Genomic DNA, 24,704 nt, shown 5'->3' with positions numbered 1-24,704 from the left:
AGTGGTGCTCTTTAATTCAACTTTTTTCTAGCACTAAATTCTACGAGCTGATGTATGACTAACTTTCTTTGGCTTGGGGTGATACCACATGATTTACCAACAAGCATATTGAAGTATACGACCTAAACATTAATCATTTCAGAGAAAAAGGGATAAATGTGTACAATACAAGATTAAACTTACCTAAATTCAATGAAGAAGATAGTTGCAACGGTAAATAGAGCTTGAATAACGGTTATTCACTATCTATATAAAGCACAGTTGCACTGGATACTGGAAAACTTGACAGAATACTAGTGACAACTCATAAAATCCTAGATTTGCAATAATCTCAGTTACCCGCGAAGTTCCTGGGGAATAGATTAGCCCTCATTAAGCGAGGCGCGGATGTTTATCGAGGTCATATGTGAAGTACATTGAAATCTACTTCCGTTTCCAATCCCTCTCTCCTACTATGGAACGCCGTTTGCGACAAAATTCAGGCAGAATCTGATAGGCGTGTGCATCCAATATAAAATCGATTTTTGAAGATCGATTTTTAATAATCGATTTTTTACAGTTGATTTTTGATTTACACGTGAACGATCTTTGACAATCGATCTGATAATCGATTTTTGATAATCGATTTTTGATAATCGATTATTGAAATTCGATTTTTGATAATCGATTTTTGATAATCGATTTTTGATAATCGATTATTGAAATTCGATTTTTGATAATCGATTTTTGAAAATCGATTACAAAAATCGCGATACTAGCCTCGAATTCAGGCCGATTAAAATGGCTACAGTTAGGCCGCCCTTGAAACTCAGAACATGCACAAACTCCTTTCCGCGGCCTGGAATCAAAGCTTGGCTTGGTTAGCTATCTCACATGATAGACTATAACGCAAAAGCGAAACATTATTGTTTTTTGGAACCATTAAAAAGAAGGGCCATAATCTCGCCAGCACTGTTTTATTTGGCCATCTTGTGTGTGCTTAGAGAGCTGAGAAAGAGTTTGGTGATTCCAGATAGAATAGAAGTCATGAATAGTGGCTTCTTCAATGCTCTAAGGATAGTCTCACGTGATACAGCTTTAGACAGGGGCCCCCCCAGCCCACCTCAGAGCAGTTCTAAAATCGATTATCAGATCGATTGTCAAAGATCGTTCACGTGTAAATCGAAAATCAACAGCCAAAAATCGATTATTAGAAATCGATCTTCAAAAATCGATTTTATTTTGGATGCACATGCCAATTAATTCTGTCTGAATTTTGTCGCAAACGGCGTTCCATATTCTACATCTATGGACTGACTAAGTAAGTAAGTAAGTGAGTGAGTGAGTAAGTTTCTTGCCCAGCATTTGCTCCAAGTACAGCCATCTCCAGGACATTCTGCACAGGGTTTCCAAACGACTACAACCTGGATTACAAAGCGCTTCTTCAGATTTGCGATTGCTTCCACGAGGTAGATGATCTCTCAGTCTCTATTTCTCTTACCTAGACAATTCCGCCATCTTTAATGACTAGCAATTGCCTTGTGGCCAAATAATAGATAGGCGTGGCTAAGAAACCGTGCGCCTAAAATCAGCTTTTCCAGAGTCTGCTTTTCTTCACACTGTTCAGCTCTAGCTCCCTTTCTCTGACAGGCATGCTATATGCACTGGCTAGATATCATGCTCTTAAAATGGCTGTCATTTAATACTGATTCACAAATTCAACATATCAAGCAATGATTACTCATTACTATAATTATTAGTCCAGAGATATTCGAGAAGATATCTGATTAGTCTTGTCTTCTCTTCTTGAACTTCTGTACTGCCTCTTGACGTTTCACTTATGCATGTCATGATACGTAAACTGTACTGACTGAAAAAGAAAGGGAATCCGACTAGAAAAACATTTGCAATGTGAAAAATTGCTAGGATTGGCCAGGGGAACCACCAAAAAGCGTGGAGACAAGAAGAGAGCATAACTCCAATCCGTTACAACGTCATGAACATGTACATTATAGTGTGTTCCAGATCCATCTACCAGCTTCCATCCACCACATCATTCCATGCAGGTCACCAGTACGGTCCGTGCATGTCCCTATGCATGCATGGATGGACTTAGCCTCGAGACGAGGCCGGATTTGAGGCTAGGATGGACTGTGTATACATGTACATACCTGTGCTCAACACTGCATGTATTAGGAACATAAATTCATCACAAATCATCATGATTATATGCCCGCACATTCCAAAATGGATGTATAAATATATAGGGATCGGTCATCACCCCACCAGTAAAAATTGCGTGGATTGGCTGGGAAAACATGGAAACTACCAATACATGTGAATGACGTTGTAACGGATTGGAGTTATGCTCTCGTCTGATTTCTTGTTTCCACGCTTTTTGGTGGTTCCCCTGGCCAATCCTAGCAATTTTTCACATTGCAAATGTTTTTCTAGTCGGATATATCTATGCTCAGATTTATAAATCCATGTCTGTATTTATAAATCCATGTCCAGATATATATATCTATACTCAGATTTATAAATCCATGCCAAGATTTATATATCTATGCTCAGATTTATAAATCCATTCTCCAGATTTATATATCCATGCTAAGATTTATATATCCATGCTCTGATTTATATATCCATGTCCAGATTTATATATCCACACCCAGATTTATTTATCCATGTCTAGATTTATAAATCCACACCCAGATTTATTTATCCATGTCTAGATTTATAAATCCACACCCAGATTTATATTATAATGTCAGTCAAGTGATACTCACATGATTAATAGGTTTCAGAGGAGGCTGGAACCAGTTGACCTTAGCTAATTAAGGTCACTAGACAATCATGTACTTCAAGCCTGTGCTGTATTAGCCTCGAGACCAGGCCGATTATTTTAATCGGCCTGGTCTTCTCGAGGCTAGTGCTGTATAAGCTATTTTGCAAGGGGTCAGCTAAGGTCAAGTGGTTCCAGCCTCCTTTGCACTAGCCTCCAAAATCGGCCTGGATTCGAGGCTACCTTTGCACTAGCTAGTGAGTATCACATGACTGGCATTATAATATAAATCTGGGTGTGGATTAGACATGGATAAATAAATCTGGGTGTGGATTTATAAATCTGGACATGGATATATAAATCTGGGTGTGGATTTATAAATCTGGACATGGATATATAAATCTGGGTGTGGATTTATAAATCTGGACATGGATATATAAATCTGGGTGTGGTCTATAGAAATCTGGACATGGATTTATAAATCTGGGCATGGATATATAAATCTGGACATGGATATATAAATCAGAGCATGGATATATAAATCTGAGCATGGATATATAAATCTGGAGAATGGATTTATAAATCTGTAGAATGGATTTATAAATCTGAGTATAGATATATAAATCTTGGCATGGATTTATAAATATAGACATGGATTTATAAATCTGAGTATAGATATATATATCTGGACATGGATTTATAAATACAGACGTGGATTTATAAATCTGAGCATAGATATATAAATCTTGGCATGGATTTATAAATCTGAGCATAGATATAATAATATTGTATCTAGGCATAGATTTATAAATACAGACGTGGATTTATAAACACACATATAGATATATAAATACGGCAATTTTTTTAATTTTGAAACATTTGGCACCCCATATTCCTCTCTCTTTGAACAGAGGTGACCTGCCCTGATGATCGAGTGAACCCGATCAATGGGGCCATCCAGATTATAACAGGACTCAACTTTGGCTCCCTCGTCACCTACCTGTGTGACCCGACTTATGCCCTTATTGGTACTTCCACCCAGACATGTGAGGCCAATGGACTTTGGACCGACGAACCACCCACATGCCAGAGTAAGTGTGCTGGTTACTTATAATGTTTTTATGTAATTTCTGATCTAACTAATACGTACTGCAAGATCTGTATACGTATGGTGTGTCATAGTTATAGATAAAGTGGCACAAGGCAATTATAGAGTTCGCACTATTTCTCTTCAATTTATACCTCTCTACAGTGATCGGTTGCCCCGACAGAGCTAACCCAATCAATGGGACATCTATTCGGTTAACGGCCAATGTTGTCCAGTTCTCATGTGATCGTGGGTTCACTCTGAGTGACTCTATCCTTGCGTTTAGTCAGTGTGAACCAACAACTGGGTTATGGTCAGGCCCAGTGCCCAGCTGCATTAGTAAGTGTGCATGTCCTTCTATTACTATCTCTGTCTATGAATCGTTTTAAGATCATAATTAGATAGTGGTACAACAGCCACAATAAAACGGATGAAAAAAGTCACCTCCAAGACAGGATTCACTGTATAATTATGATTGTGCTCTGTGTGTGTGCATGTGTGTATAGTAATGAATAGATGTGCGCAAGCTTTTCAGGATATATAGTACAAGCTCTATTTCACCCGACTTTTATTTACTAAACTTCTCAGTTGAGGACTGTGGACCACCCCCTGCTATCTCTGATGGTACAGTGGACTCTACTGGCACAGTCTATCTCTCTGAGGCTGCTTATAGTTGTGAGACAGGATTCAGAGTACAACCTCTGGCCAGCTCTGTGAGAGTGTGTGAGGTGGGAGGGGTGTGGTCAGGAGAGAATGGAGCATGTCAACGTGAGTTTGTGTCTTTTGGCATTATCAACATTATGAGCAATTAGTTGGACAATTAGATATGCCATGAACTCTCTTCAAAATGAGACGCACTACACTGTTTATGCTACTCTCGAATACTTTTGTAGATCAAATAGTAATATTGCTTCGTATTTAATCTCTTCAACAATCCCTCATACACAGCTGTAGATTGTGGTTCATTGAGTAATCCGACCAATGGCATGGTGAGCCTGGACTCCACCCTCAGGGGTTCCGAAGCTGCATATTCTTGTCAGGAGAACTACACTCTGGTGGGCGTGGCACTGCGAGTGTGCATGGACAATGGGGAGTGGTCAGAGGAGGAGCCTCTCTGTGAAGGTATCTCATTATTTGCTTAGTGTGTGTTAGAGAAAAAGTACACGTATTGTCACTTACTTGACTTCTAATCCGTAAAATATCCACCTGCATGGACTGTATGTATTGTTAATTGTATCAATTTTTTCTGCCACAATTTAGTATAATGGCTCAACCTCGTCTCAACTGTCTATAATAATATTATTATCGTATAAAGTATCTCCTACTACAATTAGTACAGACTAAACAGACACCACTCACTCAAAACTGCTGTTACAGTACTATGTACTTATAATTATGCTATGTACGTACATCTAACCCTGACAGACACTGATGAGTGTGCCCTGGGGCAAGACGACTGTGACCAGGAGTGTGCCAATACTGAGGGGGGCTACGAGTGCAGCTGTGGTGTCGGGTACAGGCAGTCCGGGTTCTCACGCTGCGAAGGTGAGTGAAGAGGGGGAAGGCAACTGAATACAGTTTTAGAATTAACTATGTCAAGGGGATAATTGAATAGGGGTATCATTTTGGCAGTGTATTCATTTTGGCTCTCAATTGATATTCTCTCTCAATCGTCAATATAAATTATAATCATAGAATGTGTATTTTTGATTCAGACGCTCTATGCTAACCAATGAATGTACATGTTCCCCTATTCAGACATTGACGAGTGCTTGTCCAGCAAGGGAGGGTGTGCTCAACTCTGTGTGAATAACCAGGGCTCTCGTGAATGTGACTGTCTCCAGGGATTTGCACTCGACCAAGACGATGTCAACTGTAATGGTGAGAGATGACATAAGTACTACGAAATTATAACCTACGAAATAACTTGTCTTTTATGATACTTTCATGCCTCTTGAATTGCTAGCAAAACTTTAGTCAATTGTAATTTGTCTAGGATTTTAAAGAGAATTAGAGCATAAGTAACACAAACGCTATAACCCTCTCCCTAACTCCCACCACCACGTGCACACACACGCACACACACACACACGCACACACACACACACACACACACACACACACACACACACACACACACACACACACACACACACACACACACACACACACACACACACACACACACATAATAGATATTGATGAGTGCTTCTTGTCGGAGGACAACTGTCACAGCAATGCCTCCTGTACCAACACACTGGGAGGGTTCAGCTGCTCCTGTCAGCAGGGCTTCCAGGGAGATGGTCAAACATGTCTAGGTAAGTACAACCACAGCTGTAGAACCCTACACACCTCATTTTCCCACACCCTAACAACCCCCTATGACAACAGATGGCAACGCTAGTCCTACTACAGCAGCTGACAATGTTGGACTATATGTGGGAATAGCAGTACCAGTTGGTTTAGTAATGATTGCCGCAACAGTTCTAATAATTCTATTGCTGTGTGTTATATACAAGCAAAGAGCTAAAAAGCACAAGCAATCAGGTAAATAAAGATAATTATGAAGACTGCCAATTAAAAGTCCGTGTTTTCATTATTTCAGACATGGCTACTTACCAAGCTACCAATAGTGAGTATTATGAAGACATCAATGATGCCCCGATAATTAGCTCTAGCACAGAGGTCCCTTCAAATCAAGAGCCCCTCTATACTACCATCGAGGAATCTTCTATCTCAAACAGCAACCTAACTGAGAGTAATGCCAATGGGGATGCTATCACAACAGATGATTACTACTACGTAAACGAGGGAATGGGAGGGATAAATGAAGTAACCATGAAAACAAACAACGCATACGGCACCACCAAGCAACCACAACTGGTTGCCAATCCTTCATCTGTATCAAACGATCCACTCACGATACTTAACCCGGCCTATGACGATGTTACCACCACTAATAACCACAGAGAATGAGGCATACACTAGTGTGACTGCTGACACTGAGTCATAAATACATTAGGAACGCTGACACTGACTATACATTTTACTAACTGAGCACAGAACATGTGTATATATACAAATAGCTACATGATTGTACACACTTGTGAGACTTTATTTTGTAACAAATTTATCGCATGCGCTATCGTTTAATAAAAGTTCTAATTGGCTTACTATCGTTTAATACATGCAGCAATGCATAGTAATGCAAGTGTGTCATCTAGATTAATGAAAGACCAGACCCTAAACCAACTATATTATAGTGTGATGACTATTATGTTATAATATTGTGCGTAGATGGAGGAATTGAAACAATAGCTATTATAGTCACCCAGTTAATTTGCTGCATTCGACATGCACATGGTCTTTCTAGCAGGTGGACGTATTTGGCAAAGGCAAAACTACTCCAAACATTTTAAACCACTGGAAGAAATAATAGAGCAATCTTCTGCCAAATCTCACAGGCTAAAATAACCTCGATCCCACTGTGTTTGTGGACAGTGCTTCACAATTGAACATGCACTTAGATGTTCCAGAGGAGGTTTTCCATCGATACGTCATAATGAGATGCAACTCTAGTGAGTGAAGTCTGCCACAATGTGAAAATCGAACCAGGTCTATAGTTGTGTGTATGATACCTCCGAAATATCAAATATGATGTGTCTATACCTGATTGCTTGTGTCTTTCCTGTGCACAACAAATTGCAATCTATTCCCCAGATTCTGAAGCTTTGTGCAGGCAACAGTGTTCAATTGAGTGCCCTCTACGGTTGGCTATCCTGTGTTCAGTGTACAATGTTTTCACGTTACTGTATACAGACCATGCAACCACAAATGTTCCTGTTAACCTACGACCATATCGCCAGTCCTTCACCTCTACCCACACCTTCACCTCTACAGTACGTACCCACGATACTTATACTCGGCCTATGGTAATGCTACCATGCACCACTAAAGATAGTCACATGCAACAACTGACGCTAAGCGGGACATTTACAGCAGAAGTGACGATGATATAAGCTTACGCTAGTCGATAGATATGCATGTAGACTCTATAATTATATATACCCACCACAGAAAATAATGTAGAAAAGCATATCCTCGCCTATGGATCAACATTCTCATGAAAACATCAGAGGGACGGATCCCCTCTGTATAACTTTACTCTTGAATACATCATAAGCAACCTTTGCTTCCTTCTTTAGAGGGCTTCTGAAAACATTGCAGAAGTGACGATGATATAAGCCTACGCTAGTCGATAGATATGCATGTAGACTCTATAATTATACCCACCACAGAAAATAATGTAGAAAAGCATATCCTTGCCTATGGATCAACATTCTCGTGGAAACATCAGAGGGACAGATCCCCTCTGTATAACTTTACTCTTGAATACATCATAAGCAACCTTTGCTTCCTTCTTTAGAGGGCTTCTGAAAACATTGCATGATAGTCTCCTGGCAACTTTTCCTGGCGACAATCTATATACACATTTAGTATTAGCGATGATGACTACTAACAACATGACACAGAAAACCCACAGAACAAAGCAGTTCATTCCAACTGACTTAAATCAGTTATGGCACTAACATGTGGCCTGTGTTAACAACCAGACAACAGCACATTTGTATACGTCACTTTGCAAGATATCTCTGTTGTGACTGACTAAACTATAAACTCAATCACGGATTGAAAGGTAGATATCTAAACATGAAGTCAATTGCCGTTTTGGTGCTACTACTGGTGTCCAGTTCGAACCTGATCAATGCTCGGAGTAAGTAATTCATATAGTTGCACGCAATAATATTATAGAAGCTAAAGATCATTTTCCAATAAACTATTGTTATTTATTTTTCAGCATTGTCGATAACTCCTATTCTTGTGAACGAAGGTGACACTGTAAGAGCTTGTGTCACATATACTAGTACTCCTGAATCAGTAACTGAAATCGTGCTGTCTACACTGGATGGGGGAGCTGGCGGTGCAATAAGTACTACTACAGGTGGTAGCGACTTCACCTCTTTTGTCGAGACTCTCACCTTCGGCCTAGGCATGGACCTGGAGCAGTGTAGAAACATTCAGACTCTTGCTGATGAGGCTCTGGAAGGGTTTGAATCATTCAGAATTGAAGCTTTTTTGAGCGGAACAACTACACCTACAGATATGTCCCCCCAGACAGCTACTATTGGAAATGTTGGCAGTAAGCAAAAAATTATGCTGTACTGTTAACAGATAAAGTAACAGAGGACTATTTTATTGCTTAACACCATTGTTTTTTGCTTCAGTTCTAACAATTGGATTTGGTGAGACCAGCTATCAGTTCCTCGAGGATCAGGGTGGCCAAGTCTGTGTCGTGATCGAAGGAAATGGCTCCATAGAGGGAACTCTTATGGTAACACTCATGGTCACTCTTACTGACGGAACAGCCACAGTTATAAGAAAGGTATAAGTGACACAGATTATTGCATTTATGATTTCAGAGGCTGACAGAGATTACGACCCCTCTTTACGGTCAATGGTAATTGTTCTTGACCAGAACACTCCCGCAAGTGGCAGGTGCTTTTCCGTGCCTATCACTTCAGATCAGAGTGTGGAATCAGATGAAACATTTCATTTGACCATCAACAGTAACAGACAATATCAGCTTAGTCCTACCAACGGTCAAGTGGTAGTTACAATCATTAACGATGATGGTGAGCTAGTAAGATTAACCGCTTGAAAAAGACTTAAACTTCGAGATTACATTTTATTCGTTTCCAAATGATACACCTGCATGTTTCCAAATAATAATCAGGGGCATGTGATTCAGTAATGGGGGTAGCTCTGAGATGTATGCATTGGACTTTGGGCAGACTAATAGTTGCTGTATTAAAGAGGCAGCACAGCACTATAGCTATATGGAGACATTAATCGGAAAAAGAACTCTTATACTTTTAATATCTACTCCCCCACCCTGACATGCAGTTGAGTGCGGTGACCTTCCTATTCCAAGCAACGGTGCTGTGAGTTACAGCGACACCACCCTCATCAACTCCGTAGCAACCTTCACCTGTAGCGAGGGTTACATAGTGACTGGAGACTCCACCCGAACCTGCCTAGTCACTGGGATGTGGTCTGGCATCCAACCATCTTGCGAACGTGAGTGAATGGAGGAGGTCTATAATGTGCATGATGATGGTATGCCTGTACCATTTGAAAGCCTGTGAGTAAACACTCGCTTAATTCAAACAAAAAGTATATAGTTGAGTATAACTATAATTAAGTTTTTATTAAGTAGTATGAATCTCGTTGTCACCTAGCTCCATTTCCTCCACATGCAGCTGTTGATTGTCCGTCTCTGTCGGATCCCCTCAATGGACAGGTCCACCTCACCACCACCACTCTGAGCTCCATAGCCAGCTATTCTTGTGACCAGGGTTTTGCTCCCAGCTCAACAGAGGATCGGCTCTGCCAGACTACTGGACAGTGGTCTGGTTTACCACCAGTGTGTACAAGTGAGTGGATTTTGAGTCAATCTATACAGTATTATAGATACTATACTTCCCAGCCATTTTGATGCCCACAATTCAGAGTGACACTATAGCCTTAGGCATAATTATTACAGTGTTTACCTAAATCTACAAATACTGACTTATACATGATAGTTACATAATGTGTACTTTAATTAATTACCCCAAGTTGTAATTAACATTCTCACACAGTTATTGACTGTGGAACCCCCAGCTCCTTAAACAATGGCGGACAAGTCACAGTCTCCCTCACCACCTTTGGCTCATTCTCAGTGTACACTTGCCCATCTGGCTATGTTCTCAGTGCTCCGCCCTCAATCCGTTCCTGTATGGAGAATGGGAACTGGTCAGGATTGGATCCAACCTGTGATTGTAAGTCTTCGCTGTTTATAATATTCACTATATAGTCTGAATTTTGCACAGGCACATAATACAATGATTTCCTCTCTATAGCTCACTATTATGATTGATAACCGGCAACAAGTGAAATCTCATACAGCCCAACTAGAACTTCTCAAATGAAATTTAGCGGCACAAGAAGTCACGCCTTTTTATAAGTGCACGTGGTCTCCATGCATGCAGTTGTGGTATCGAGTTCACAGCCTTCCATAAACAGAGCCTCGAATCACAGGCCTGTTGAGAAAAGAGAACTGGATTCGAGCCAATAGCAAGGACAGCTGGCCGTTCTCTGGCTATAGGCTGGGCATTCCATTTTTGCGAGTAAAAAGGCATATCCTCCAGTCTCTCTAGCCAGTAGCCACCCACGAAGTAATGACTTTTTTACAGAAATCTATATATGAAATCCACACAATAATATACATGTAAATCAGAAATCTAAATGAATACTTGCTACTGACGCCATATTAAAGAAATCATGAATTAAATCTTGAAAATCAGCTGGAAATCTTGAAATTATTGAAAATCAGACTTTGAAAATCACGTGATTTTGAAATCTCATACGCTAGAAATGCCTTCGCTGTTGGCCCCTCAGTCAAGATGGCTAGCAGAAGAACCATTTACGCCCCAAAGTATTTCCTCCATAAAATTTAAATCTTCCAACCAACCATATACTGCATGCATGGCTCGGCTCCATGGTTGACTGACACCGTTGTTATATAAATAAATTCCCTCTACAGCAGCTGACAATGTTGGACTCTATGTGGGAATAGCAGTACCAGTTGGTTTAGTAATAATTGCCGCAACAGTTCTATTGTTGTGTGTTATGCACAAGAAAAGAACTAAGCTATCAGGTAAGATCATTGTATTAATTTGCAGACTGTCAATTAAATGACATTTTTCAGAAGTGGTTACCTACCAAGCCAATAGTGAGTATTATGAAGACATCAATGTTGCCCCAATAATTAGTTCTAGCACAGAGGTCCCTTCAACTCAAGAGCCCCTCTATACTACCATCGAGGAATCAACTGACTCCAACAGCAACCTAACTCAGAGCAAAGCCTATGGAAATGTTGTCACAACAAGTGACTACGGCAACGAGGGAGTGGTAGGGATAAATGAAGTAACCATGGAAACAAACGAATCGTATGGCACAACCGAGCAACCACAAATGGCCCAGTTAACCTATGACTATATTACCAATCCTTCACCTGTATCACATGGTCCACCCATAATACTAAATCCGGCCTATGGTGATGTTACCACTACTAAAGACAATGACATAGCAACTGACGCTAACGGGTTGAGTAGGACAGCAGAAGAGGCAATGATAATAAATGAAGCCTACGCTGGAGTAAGGCAGCCGATAGATATGTATATACCCACCACAGAGAATGAGGCATACACTAGTGTGACTGCTGACACTAAGTCATAATTATATGACTAAGCTTTTATTGAACACAGATTAGAACACTTTGTAGATTACCGTTACTTGAATTAGAGCTACATGCACATGCATATTATTTTGTGAGACTAATTTTGTAACAAATTTATCGCATGCATTATTTATTGCATTATTTATAATGCAATATTGATCTAAGATACAGTGATGCATTATTATGGTAATGTAAGGTAGTGTGACTACTCAGAATAAGCATGGATATTGATATTATTACTGCATGGCGTATAGTCAATTAGATACATGTAATCCAACACGCCAGACCCTATAGATCGATCTAGCATGTTAAATAAAATATTGACCATGCACATTGTGCGTACACTATAGATACTATGTCAGATCTTGCACTCATGCCATTGTCCAATATATGCATGTCAAGGTGGTCATGAGATTTCTTAGCATATAAGAGCTGTTATTAATTATAATGTATAGTAGTATAAGTGCTATATACACTAATGCTCATCCTGACAGACACCGATCGATTAGTTGTGCCCTAAGCTAGCTGGGGCAGGACGACTGTGACCAGGTGCATGTGTACCAACACTGAGGGAGGCTACAAGTGCAGTTGTGTTGTTGGGTACAGGCTGATACCATTTTAGGAAATGTATTAAAATACGAAAATTGAAATAGGGGCAGTCTGCTAGATCTAACACATGCACTATAATTGTATGGAGTGCATGCATGCTCATTGTGTATACATGTATATACGTAGAGTGCTACTTTATTTGTAGATGAAATAGCGTTTGTCACAGTTATGGTGTTGGTTAATAATTTTAAGCACTAATTATATATAGCTAGTCTCGCAAGCCATGCCCCTTCACACGAAGAAGGGTCTGGCAACAGAGTGTATATGGAGGTGTCTGATCCCCTAGCCTGCGACAGGATATTGGCGTTTTTTAATTTGGCGTCTCAGGCGTGGCTACAGTAATGACGTTGTGTCCACCAAAGTTTATGGCGCTTTAATATAAATCACCAAATTAAAACACCCACCAATTTTTCCAGTTATAATTAAGAATTTCTGTACAAAAGGAAGATTGATGTGTGAAAAATACATTCTATAGTTAATAGAATGTGAGGGTAATTATGGAAACTAAAAGTTAATGTCCAGTTCAAGATCAGCTTTATCGTAGATTGATTCGTCACCTGAACTTTCAAAAGAGTCATTAAAAGTATCCTCTGGCTCATCCTCGGCCACTGCATCATAAATCTCATCTGCTTTGATTCCTATGCTTGTATCGTACATTTCCTCCACCTCGGGCCCTACATCAGCGACGTTGGTCGTTATGGTTACATTACTGCCGTCGTACACATGCACTGTCGTACAAATCTTCCTGCATTTGTTCCTCCTGAGGTTCAGCACAGACTGGCTTTATCTTGTTTCGGTCTCGAGACAGTGTGCTGTACGAGCGACCCAGCATTGGAACGACATCGCCCTGAGGGTTGAATGAAGATTTTCGTAGGTCGTTATTCTGTCCGAAATTTGAAAGGGATGTTTGTGGAATGAGTGGGCAGTGGACATTTGAGTTGCTGGGGGAGACGGGGTTGTGGAACTCCCCGAAAGGGTATGGGGTGAAGTTGGTGTAATTATTGGCTGTAGGGTTGTCCACGAAACGGGTGGGTATCTCAACACTGTAGGTGGGGATTGAAATAATAGATACTAGATCAAGTATTTCCACAACTAGCAAATAATAGCTTAAGGTGAAAACACGTCCCCATCTTTTTCTAGTGGGAGACATAGATGATGCTGACATCTTTGGGGACTCTGAAAGTGATGATTCACACAGCAGGAGTCGGTTTCTGATTATAAACATAAACTGTGTATCAGTATATTGATTTTATTTCACTTACTATATTTATTTCACTTACTACACATTGTACATGCTGAAAAACCACATACTATTTTAAACCTGCATAAAATCTAAACCAACAATGGAAATAGTCTCGAATACCCGCCTCAACCTAAACAAGCTTTTAGGTTAAGGCGGGTATTCGAGACTACAATGGGAACAACTAGCTAATAATTTAACAACATAGAATAGACCTACCCAGTACCTGTACAACATCAACCACCTGAAAACTTGTGATCTAGTAGGGAACTGATTTTGCAGAAGCAGGAGTAAAGACACCTAAACACACTTGTTCTACACACTGGCTTGTAACTTCGTTCCAGTGTGATTACACTCTACAAACCTGATTATCAACCTGTAGCTGGGATGATGCCCTTCCAGTTTGTGGTGTTGTTTTTTACCATAATTATGACCTACGCGTGCTTCTAAAACTAGCCTCAAACTCAAGCCCTCTTTTTTGTTTACTCTCCAGCATGACGTATTTGGATAAATTAACCGCTTAGGCATTTACATGGACTTCCGGTGCCTTGGCCATTCGACTGTATAGGATGGCTAGAATCACAGCTCCCGAGTTGGAGCAATTCATAGTTGCTACAGTTGAGTTGACTGGACGTGTACTAGGAGCAGGTGCTTATGGCAGTGTGGAGGAGGTGAAGATACCTGGAGCAACGGTAGCTGCCAAGAAATTGCACCAACAGCTTGTCAACCTGGGCTCTCCACAGCAGGTAACTACACTTATACCCAGCTAGTGGATCTTGATTAGACTCGCAAGCCGTCACTGCAGAAATTACTGGCTTGCGAATCTAAATCTTAACTTAAGTAGAAAACAGCTTTTGATGCCCATATTAATCCACCTTTAAATAATAAGGAGTACTTGAAGCAAGGGCGTATAAAAAAGAGAGGGTATGCAGGTGACTGACTATACACATATATAGCCTCGTTCCCAGGCCGAGATCGACAGCTGATTGTATCTGGGCGTGGTTGGAATTCGCTTTAGGTATTCACTCAAAACGAGCGAATTTCTGAGTATAAGCAAACACTAAAGGTCTATGTAAAGACACTTGCTCCGTAAATATTACCATAATTTCGTGTCATGTGCCTAGCTAGCTAGTGTGCAAGTGTTTTGGAGTGGAGTACGCTGTCTTGTGCGAAGCAAAGAGTTCACTCTCATGAAAGAACAGGTCCAGTTGCTATATATGGGTGGACAAGGTTGATATAGGACCACCAGTGCTGGGAAGCTTCACATGTTTCAGATACACCCTCTAGGCATAGATCTCTGGTATCTATCCTCTAGGAGCATCGCAAGTGGCTTGGATGTATTGTTATGGTGAGCAATATCCCTTTTACCATTGGATCTTTTACTAGCAATAGACACATGCAGTCGTTTAATATATACCATAGTCTATGGTGTGACGTTACGGCATTTTCTCATGCTGGCTGGTATTGTGTGGACAATCACTGTGAGTTTCAAGCGAATATTAATGGAGCTTTTTTCTCCAGCCCCCATGAATGTTTTTTGTACTACTCTTAGTTAAAAGCAGCACAAAAACATTGATAGACCACATGGACCCAGACTATTTAATAGCATGCAGGCCTAGTTGTCGACCTAGCGCTGTTTTAGAGACAAATCGGCTTGGGAACGAGGCTAATGCACATAGCGATTATAATTCAAAGCGTGGGCGCATGAATTGGCTAAACGTAGACATTTTAATAGCATGCACTGATGAACATTTCGGAGTTGTATTGTACACTGTATTATAGTGGCTGACTTACACTTTCTCTAATAAGGTTTCATGAGAGATACATGAAAAGGGGGAAATATAAATAAATTGAGTGTGAAAATAATGATTAACTTGTCATACTTCGCTTCTATATGCTTTAGAGCTGTAGCTTCAACTATTTTTCCATATATGGAAGTCCCTGGCATACATGTACTTGTCAACCACATAAAGGAAGCCATAATTGACCAAAGAACTTCCAGGGGCCCAACTCAACTCAAGTAGAATTTAGTGAAATGCCACTGTATAATTATTGTCTGCAGGTACCACATTTTTAAGAGACAATAGAAGGACAGTATTTCAAGTCAAAGGCCATGCTGTATAATTATAGTTAAAAATTGATTTGCCATGGTGTCTCATAATACCCCCCTGTCTCCTCAGGTAGGTTAAGGGTGAAATTGAAGATAAACAACTGCTAAAATGTCTCGTCAATTGCACCTTCTTGTGCCCAAAATGTATTGTAAATATGAATACCTTTCATAAGATATCATTTCATTATTATTATAGTTACTATATAATTGTTATGCGCGTTAGCTGTGAAAAAAATGGCTTACCTTCATCAATAGTGTTGAAAATGCAGCCTCCAATACCAAGTTGTAGAAAACAACATCGGTATTAAAAGAAAGCTCTTAATGTCTAGAGTTCCGGCCCCTGGAAGTTATGTGGTCAACTATGGCTTTATGGTTTATGTGGTTGACTAGTATATGCGGGACTTCTACATAGAAAATGCTAACTTTTAGCTGGTTGAAGTATAACAAAGTTATGACAACATTATGAAGGTCAACCTCTGACTTTAGTGAGATATAATATAATGGATATTTGGTTAGAACTCATTCTAGCTCTGATTACAGTAACTTTCTTCATTGGTCAAAAAATGTGAAAATTTATGTAGGTTCTACTCTCATGGATTAGTAAGGCAGTGGCGTATGCAGAGTAGGCGATGCTTTGCTCTTTGGTACATTAATCACTAGCTTGCTTCAAAAGTCTGGTTTTCCTGTCACATAATTATAGAGCACTATATAATTGCTGCAAACAAGGCACTGTATACCATGCACTATAGACAATTTTTGCTTTTATGCAAAGCCTATATGTATTGACTATGCATGGTTATTTTGCCTCGGTGCGCATGCGCAAGCGAGGTATACGGTAGTGTGTGTGTGTGTGTAGTCAGGCTGCTACAGCTGCTCAAGGATCAATAAAGTGGCAAGTAAAAAGTTCTATAGGCTTCTAGTCATGTTCTCAATTCGTGGATTTGCAAAATAAAGCTTCGTTCTCGAGTTATGCCTACTTGAAATGCCATTGCAACCTTTTCAGAAGAGCACGTAGCCAAACTTGTTTACCGAGTGTTGCTACTCTGTACTTAGTATTTAGCTCTGCACTAGAACGCTAGCTATATTGGTAGCTGCAAGAGTGAGAAGAGAGCTGCAAGGCTTTGCTGATGCAGCCATTAATTTTAGACTTGAACTTTTGGCATCGATCGTTTTTAACAACAATCGTGGCCGATCATTACCCATGCACTCTTTGAGTTTGCATGCAGCAAAACAAAAATGTTCATCATGATACAATGTGTGTACAGTAGCTTTATGTTATGTAGCTTTGATCCACCGAGGCATCAGCACCCTCGGTGCTTTCATTATAAATTAGTGACTACCTATATCAAAAACAATTTGATGTCTCATAATTATACCACTTTGTCCCTCCACAGGTTGAGAAGTGGGTGACTGATTTCGTGGAGGAGTGTAAGCTGATGAGCCGGCTTCGTCACCCTCACATAGTACAGTTCTTGGGGGTGTGCTATCTCCCTGGAGCCCAACTCCCTGTCCTACTGATGGAGAAGCTACAAACCAGCCTCGACAACCTTTTAGAAACCAGCCCCAACATTCCTATTGACCTCAAAGTGCACCTTCTGACGGGGACTGGCCGAGGGGTGGTCTATCTGCACAGCCGCACTCCACCCATTGCCCACCGTGATCTGTCTGCCAAGAACATTCTAGTCGATAATGGTCTCAATGCCAAGATAGCAGACTTGGGTGTTTCTAGGATTGTGAACATTCAGCCTGGCCGGCTAGCTGCCTCAATGACTCAAATGCCAGGCACTGGTGTGTACATGCCACCAGAGGCAGTTCAAGAGGAAGGGGTCACACAATATAACACTGCCATAGATATCTTCTCCTTTGGTGTAGTATCTCTGTTCACACTGACACAAACATTTCCCAAAGATCTGAAACCTGCAACATATCGTGACCCTGCTACTCGAAAGCTTGTTGCTCGCTCCGAAATTGAACGTCGAGAACATTACATCATACAAATGAAAGCAGCTCTTGGTGAGACCCACTCCCTAGTCCAGTTGACCCTCGCTTGCCTAGAGTATGACCAAGAAGATCGACCATCTGCTGCAGTGGTGTTGAGACGATTAGAGGAGGTTGGAACAACACTCCCTCAGAACAGCACCCAGACCAAGCTGGAACTGATTCAACAGAAAGAAGAAATACAGCTAGTTGCTGCCAAAAAGCAATTTCAAAACACTCAATTACAAGCTCAAATTAATCATCTTCAAGCTGAGAAACGAGAGCAAGTTCGTGGACTGGAAGAATTGACCACTCTCCAACAAGAGCAGTTGGAAGTTCAACGCAAAGAAATTGATCGTCTTTTCAGTTCAGTGAGGTCTCTACAAATACAGCCTCGGGAGGACACACCTCTGGGCTCCGGACAGAGAGAGGTGACTGTGTGAGGGGCCGGTAGTCCCTTATGAAAAGATGTAGTTGTGCCTTAAAATATCTTGTCTTGTACAAATATTATGGTTGAGTGTGCTTTGGTTGACGTTGACCAGCAATAAAGAGTATTAATTGCATTTATCTGCCGATAGGAAAGGTGATGGTGTCAATGGGGTGGGGAAATGGGTGTAGATGGTATATTTTCATGTGTTATGCGCCAATAATACAGCTGTGTTTGACAATATACACACCACCTGATTATCTATTTTTATACAGATAACCACTAACAAAACCACAAAAGCAATCAAGATTGTTGATTCCAGCAGTGGAAACAAATTGCTACCGCACAAGTCGACCACACTACAACCAACTGTTCCTACTGCCATCACCTTCAACTGGACAAGATGCAAGGACATACCAAGGGGAATGGAAGTATTCGATCATCCTGTGGCTATCAACGGGAAGCTGTACATGAGAGGCAGGAGACACTGGACTGAGACTGTGCTAGTGTACACACCAGATCAGGATAGCTGGGATGAGCTGCCACCTCCTCCAGTAGACGACTTCACCATAGCAACACTGAGGGGTCGACTGCTAGTGGTCGGAGGTCGGGACAAGTCTACAAAACAAAAAACTAATATCATCCTAACATACGATGAGAGCTCTCGACAATGGATCCAGTCACTTCCCCCCATGACAAAAGCATTAACTGAGCCAATAATTGTTGGATATCAGGACCATCTGATCGTTATCGGTGGAGTTGACTCAAACAGCACTGATATAGCCGATGTAAACATTCTGAACACAAGTAATAAATGGATTACAGCCGAACCATTTCCCCGCACTAATGATAGCTACAACACTTGCCTAATTGGAGACACACTGTATCTTGTAGGAAGTTTAGGCACTAAAGAAGTGTTTGGAGCTCATGTACCCTCCCTCATATTACGAGCCAGTTCTGGTGTGTGGGAATCTGTTGCAAAGGTGCCATTCTATGGGTCGTCTCCCATCGCCATCGGCAACACTCTCCTGACTGTGGGGGGTAGTAAAGAGAAAGGACTAGGAAATAATACTACCTCAAGCATCTATCTGTACGATCCTACTAAAGACCAGTGGACACAATGCGGTGACCTTCCTGAGGAAATGTACTGTTGTCACTGCATTGAACTATCTGGCAAACTGTGTGTACTTGGCGGTCATAGATATTTAACCATTATCAGATCTGTGTACACAGTAATCTCATCCACTTCACACTAGTTTACATGCATTGTTTTTTTTTTATTCATTTCAATGTATAGCACTTCATTTTTTCGAGGAGCTAAAATTTCCCGTTTTTCGCAGATTGACCTTAAACCTCGAAATGTTAGTGCCTCAAAAGTGTGTTGTATTGAATCTTAGGGGTGTGGTCAACTTATATCCTCGAAAAAAATCCGCAAAAAAAAAGTGCTACACGGGTATGTACAACATGTTCACTTTTAATCACCCAGAATACGAAATTAAAGTTGAAATGTCCATATAATTCAGTCATACAGTTGTTCCAGTAACAATATAGTTCCGATTATATGGACGGAGCGTTTATATACACCTAACATGATAAACTATACAGGCTGCGGTACAATCGAAGTGCTGGTAACAGAGTCAGTTTCGTGTAGGATTGCTAACCCACAAAAACAGCGAAAATTGAGCGCTATGCGGTAGACTAATGAATTAGTATCTGCTATGGCGTTGGTTAATACGCCAGGATCTTGGCACCAACAATCAGATTTTAGATTTGTAAGGTCATCATAAAACCACAACCACATAATGCCATGAATTAGCATGTTGATAGGCTGAGCAGCTAATTTACCACGCCCACCATAGAGTGGGCGTAGCAGAGTGAATACGTAATTAAATTCCTCTGCGACAACTCCACATGCACACTGTTGCCAGACCTTTCTTTGAGTGAAGGGGCGTGGCTTTTGAGACTTAATTGGTTGGCGGATATGCCATTTGAACATAATTCATTAATTTGGTGTCTCATGCAGGCGTGACTACTACAGCAATGACGTTGTGTCCACCGAAAAACTTTAATTTGACAGTTTTAAATTTAGCGCTCTTCGATATAAAAAAATTATAATCCGCCAAATTGCCCAATTATAACATCCACCAATTTTTCCAGTGAATTTCTCTACAAAAGAAGATTGATGTGTGAAAAATAAATTCTATAATTAATGGAATGTGAGGGTAATAATGGAAACTAAAAGTTAATGTCCAGTCCAAGATCAGCTTTATCGTAGATTGATTCGTCACCTGAACTTTCGAAAGAGTCATTAAACGTATCCTCTGGCTCATCCTCGGCCACTGAATCATAAATCTCATCTGCTTTGATTCCTATGCTTGTATCGTACATTTCCTCCACCTCGGGCCCTACATCAGCGACGTTGGTCGTCATGGTTACATTACTGTCGTCGTACACACTGTCGTACAAATCTTCCTGCATTTGTTCCTCCTGAGGTTCAGCACAGACTGGCTTTATCTTGTTTCGGTCTCGAGACAGTGTGCTGTACGAGCGACCCAGCATTGGAACGACATCGCCCTGAGGGTTGAATGAAGATTTTCGTAGGTCATTATTCTGTCCGAAATTTGAAAGGGATGTTTGTGGAATGAGTGGGCGGTGGACGTTTGAGCTGCTGGGGGAGACTGGGTTGTGGACCTCCCCGAAAGGGTGTGGGGTGAAGTTGGTGTAATCATTGGCTGTAGGGTTGTCCACGAAATGGGTGGGTATCTCAACACTGTAGGTGGGGATTGAAATAATAGTACTGATAGATACTAGATCAAGTATTTCCACAATTAGCAAATAATAGCTTAAGGTGGAAACATGTGTTTCTACGTACCAATAAAAGTGATCGAGCCATATCTTATGCAGTCGTTACAATTTAGCCACAGAAATGATCACCCATAGAAAGTACACCCCTCCAGATATCATTGTCATGTACAACGTAAATTTACCTCTTTCTCTTTCTCCTTGATGCAGACAGCAAAGACACCACGACAATCACCACAACAAGCACCACTATCATCAGCACCACTCCTCCAGCTGCAGCCCCAGCTACTAGCGGTATGGATATACCCTCGGATGCACCCAGACCAAGAGTTGTCACGCTCATTGTCGTCTCCGATACACATTCAAGAGGAGAGGTAAACGTATCCACACCAATCTCACAGTTTGCAACTATCCTCAGCCTGTTACCCTGCACAGAAATGGACGCTTGAGCGCCTTGGACCCATGATTCAATGTTTTCGATCAGATCGTCACAATCTGAGTCTGTGTTGCCATGGAGGTTTGCACGATAGGTAACTTGATCAGGTGTGTCTTCTGTTAAACAGTTGAACTCTCCATTTGTGATTTGGGTCACTCCGAGCGAACAGTCTGTACAAGATTGTTGTATCTCTGTGGCTACTTGCATGGCGGTGTCGTTTAGCTTGGGATTAGTATCATCAAGCTGTAAAAAAGGGATAACATCAACCCAACGTACTTCAAATAACTTAACAAGCATGGAGCTCACTATTATACTTATTAGGATGCGAGGATGTATTTCGTATAATTTGCTCTATATTTGTCGTGCATGGTGCTTGTTCAGCTATAGACAACTCACCCTCCAAGTGCTACAATCCACCACTCCTCCTAACACTACCTGGAATATGGCTTGACACTGATCTGTATAGTGCATGATATATGCCGTCATTAGTAAGGAAGAGGGAGTAGATTTGATCACATGATAGCTAACTAGAATTTGAATAGGTAATAATAATTTGCTGACCTGTACAGTTGATTCCATCTCCAGTGAACCCTTCTTTACATGAACAGGTGAAGCTACCATCAGTATCCATACACTCGGCATTGGTATGGCAACCATGCATCCCTATCTCGCACTCGTTGATATCTGAAACAAATCACTTTATAATTGCTCACACTAACTATTACTATATCGTTAATGTAGAGCAACTACTTCATTTAATTAACAATAGACTCGGATCTTTTGTTGTAAGGCAACCTCTTGTAAAACTATGATTGTGCTTTCTTTAAAACAGGGGTTTGCCTATAATAATTATTATAGGATACTTCACCATAGACAAATAAATTATACACCCTCACATTCGTAATGACAGGTATACTCACTATTACAGCTGATGCCATTCCCAGCGAAGCCTTCGTCACATGAGCAAGAGAAGCTGCCAATTGTGTTTGAGCAGATGGCAAAGTCATGACAATTGTCAAGGCTACTATCACACTCGTCAATATCTGCATAAGATTCGTTGCATAAACTGCTTGTAACAGCCATTTAAATATAGCTATGCAATGTCAATAGAATAAAATTATTATGCCAAAAATGTTTCCTGTGATTTGACTCACAACTTTGGTATATGCTTTTTAAAAAAGCGTCATAACTGTAAACCAGTCCTAATAGCTTACCAGTGCAGTTGATGGTACCGTCCCCGATGAACCCCTGTGCACAAGAGCAGTCATAGCTGCCCTCATTGTCCGTGCACACTCCATTCTGGGCACAGCTCACACCACCCTCCATACACTCATCTATATCTGTGTGTGTGGTGGCGTACATGGTATTTGCACAGCTTTGGCTATGATTTAAATCTGGGCAATGCAAATAGATCTTCGATTTTGCAGTGGTCAGTAGAACCACTCTAATCTTAATGGCCACCTCTGAGGAAAGAACTGCAACGTAAAGGCAAGTCACCTTGATCCTCAAATGTATACAAACAATACATACACTCAACAAAGGCCACCGCTGTTCCCCACGCAAAGGTGTTACATAAGAGTATCCTATACTGTGACAGTGCCGCAGAATATCATTACGCAAACTGGGAAATCCTACCAGTCCACAGCTTATGATCACAGCTTATCACTCCAAAGTAAGAGATTAATCGAAAAATGAGTGAGAATATTGCTCTTTCACTTACTCTGACAATCTTGTCCATCTCCAGTAAACCCATCCAAACAGGAGCAGGTGTAGTTACCCTCGGTATTGGAACATGTGGCAAATTGTGAACAGCTGTCATTTCCGAGAGCACACTCATCAATATCTGTGAGATATTCAATGTTTAAAAGGTGTAAGCACCACAGTATAATAATTATTAACAAGGGGAACAACATGTTATCATTATAGCTTTTATAACTATTATAACACTCTGTACAGAGGAAAAGGGTTTCTAATAATAAAGAAATAATAGAGACAAGCCACAAGCTGCCGTGCTGCACTCACCTATACAAGTTCGACCATCTCCCTGGAAGCCCTGCTGACAGGAGCAGCTGAACTCTCCCAGTGTGTTGGTACAGGAGGCATTGCTGTGACAGTTGTCCTTCGACAAGAAGCACTCATCAATATCTGTGCATGTGTGTTTGGGGAGGTTATCATGAATGTTGTAGCTTTGTTGTTATGTTATTCTCTTTCCACCAAGGACAGATTGCAATTAGGAGTAACTGCTAGCAATTCAATTGAGGCATGAAAGTATCATAAAAGCCGAACTTTCTCTATTACATAAAAATACTCACCACTACAGTTGACATTGTCTTGGTCTAGTGCAAATCCTTGGAGACAGTCACAATCCCGGGAGCCCTGGTTATTCACACAGAGTTGAGCACACCCTCCCTTGTTGGACAAACACTCGTCAATGTCTGAATAGAGGAACATGTACATTCATTGGTTAGCATAGAGCGTCTGAATCTACACATTCTATGATTATGATTGAGAGAGAACATAATTAACAATTGAGAGCCAAAATGAACCAATAAGAAAATACACCGCCAAAATTGTACCCCTGTTCAATTAAATAATTATTTCCCTTTGATTTAAAACTGTATTCAGTTGCCTTCCCCCTCTTCACTCACCTTCGCAGCGTGAGAACCCGGACAGCCTGTACCCGACAGCACAGCTGCACTCGTAGCCCCCCTCAGTATTGGTACACACCTGGTCACAGTCGTGCCCCAGGGTACACTCATCAGTGTCTGTCAGATGTACGTACATAGCATAATTATAAGTACGTAGTGTAACAGCAGTTTGAGTGAGTGGTGTCTGTTTAGTCTGTACTAATTGTAGTAGGAGAGACTTTATACGATAATAATAAATATTATTATGGACAGTTGAGATAAGG

General features: G+C 40.9%; 4 protein-coding genes across 14 annotated transcripts in view; 3 read left to right on the top strand and 1 right to left on the bottom strand.

Moving 5' to 3' along the window:
* Positions 1-24,704, top strand: part of LOC135343942 (sushi, von Willebrand factor type A, EGF and pentraxin domain-containing protein 1-like) — an 89,276-nt gene that overhangs the window by 27,065 nt on the left and 37,507 nt on the right. For 7 of the 8 annotated variants that reach the window (XM_064540991.1, XM_064540986.1, XM_064540984.1 and 4 more), the window contains 6 exons: positions 3,676-3,855; positions 4,017-4,190; positions 4,440-4,619; positions 4,800-4,973; positions 5,277-5,396; positions 5,610-5,732. In XM_064540991.1, coding sequence (XP_064397061.1) covers positions 3,676-3,855; positions 4,017-4,190; positions 4,440-4,619; positions 4,800-4,973; positions 5,277-5,396; positions 5,610-5,732 — 951 coding nt within the window. The remainder of the gene's footprint in view (positions 1-3,675; positions 3,856-4,016; positions 4,191-4,439; positions 4,620-4,799; positions 4,974-5,276; positions 5,397-5,609; positions 5,733-24,704) is intronic. The other variant, XM_064540987.1, reaches the window with a different exon arrangement.
* Positions 1-24,704, bottom strand: part of LOC135343941 (sushi, von Willebrand factor type A, EGF and pentraxin domain-containing protein 1-like) — an 89,975-nt gene that overhangs the window by 56,469 nt on the left and 8,802 nt on the right. The window contains exons 23-32 of one of the 3 annotated variants that reach the window (XM_064540983.1): positions 24,442-24,558; positions 24,106-24,228; positions 23,816-23,938; positions 23,514-23,636; positions 23,008-23,133; positions 22,714-22,836; positions 22,355-22,477; positions 22,190-22,251; positions 21,543-22,036; positions 13,193-13,844 (exon numbers count right to left, since the gene is read on the bottom strand). In XM_064540983.1, the coding sequence (XP_064397053.1) occupies positions 13,508-13,844; positions 21,543-22,036; positions 22,190-22,251; positions 22,355-22,477; positions 22,714-22,836; positions 23,008-23,133; positions 23,514-23,636; positions 23,816-23,938; positions 24,106-24,228; positions 24,442-24,558 (1,751 nt within the window). In that variant the 3' untranslated portion in view covers positions 13,193-13,507. Of the gene's footprint in view, positions 1-13,192; positions 13,845-20,618; positions 21,326-21,542; positions 22,037-22,189; positions 22,252-22,354; positions 22,478-22,713; positions 22,837-23,007; positions 23,134-23,513; positions 23,637-23,815; positions 23,939-24,105; positions 24,229-24,441; positions 24,559-24,704 lie in introns of those variants that run through there. The other 2 variants (XM_064540982.1, XM_064540981.1) reach the window with 2 other exon arrangements.
* Positions 7,438-12,363, top strand: LOC135343965 (uncharacterized). Its single transcript, XM_064541018.1, has 9 exons — positions 7,438-8,625; positions 8,710-9,051; positions 9,137-9,283; positions 9,332-9,544; positions 9,816-9,989; positions 10,172-10,345; positions 10,553-10,732; positions 11,497-11,610; positions 11,662-12,363. Exons 1-9 carry the CDS (start codon positions 8,562-8,564, stop codon positions 12,189-12,191), a joined length of 1,938 nt encoding a protein of 645 aa, XP_064397088.1. The 5' UTR covers positions 7,438-8,561; the 3' UTR covers positions 12,192-12,363.
* Positions 14,585-19,960, top strand: LOC135343962 (uncharacterized). 2 transcript variants are annotated; one of them, XM_064541012.1, is made up of 3 exons: positions 14,585-14,787; positions 17,546-18,559; positions 18,831-19,960. In XM_064541012.1, exons 1-3 carry the CDS (start codon positions 14,611-14,613, stop codon positions 19,809-19,811), a joined length of 2,172 nt encoding a protein of 723 aa, XP_064397082.1. In that variant the 5' UTR covers positions 14,585-14,610; the 3' UTR covers positions 19,812-19,960. The 2 variants fall into 2 exon arrangements, with proteins under 2 accessions (XP_064397082.1, XP_064397083.1); XM_064541013.1 differs by lacking the exon at positions 14,585-14,787 and adding an exon at positions 14,816-15,389.

Source organism: Halichondria panicea, chromosome 11 (genome assembly GCF_963675165.1).
Source record: "Halichondria panicea chromosome 11, odHalPani1.1, whole genome shotgun sequence".
Classification (NCBI taxonomy): Eukaryota; Metazoa; Porifera; class Demospongiae; order Suberitida; family Halichondriidae; genus Halichondria; species Halichondria panicea.
This window is presented reverse-complemented; position numbering and strand designations above follow the sequence as displayed.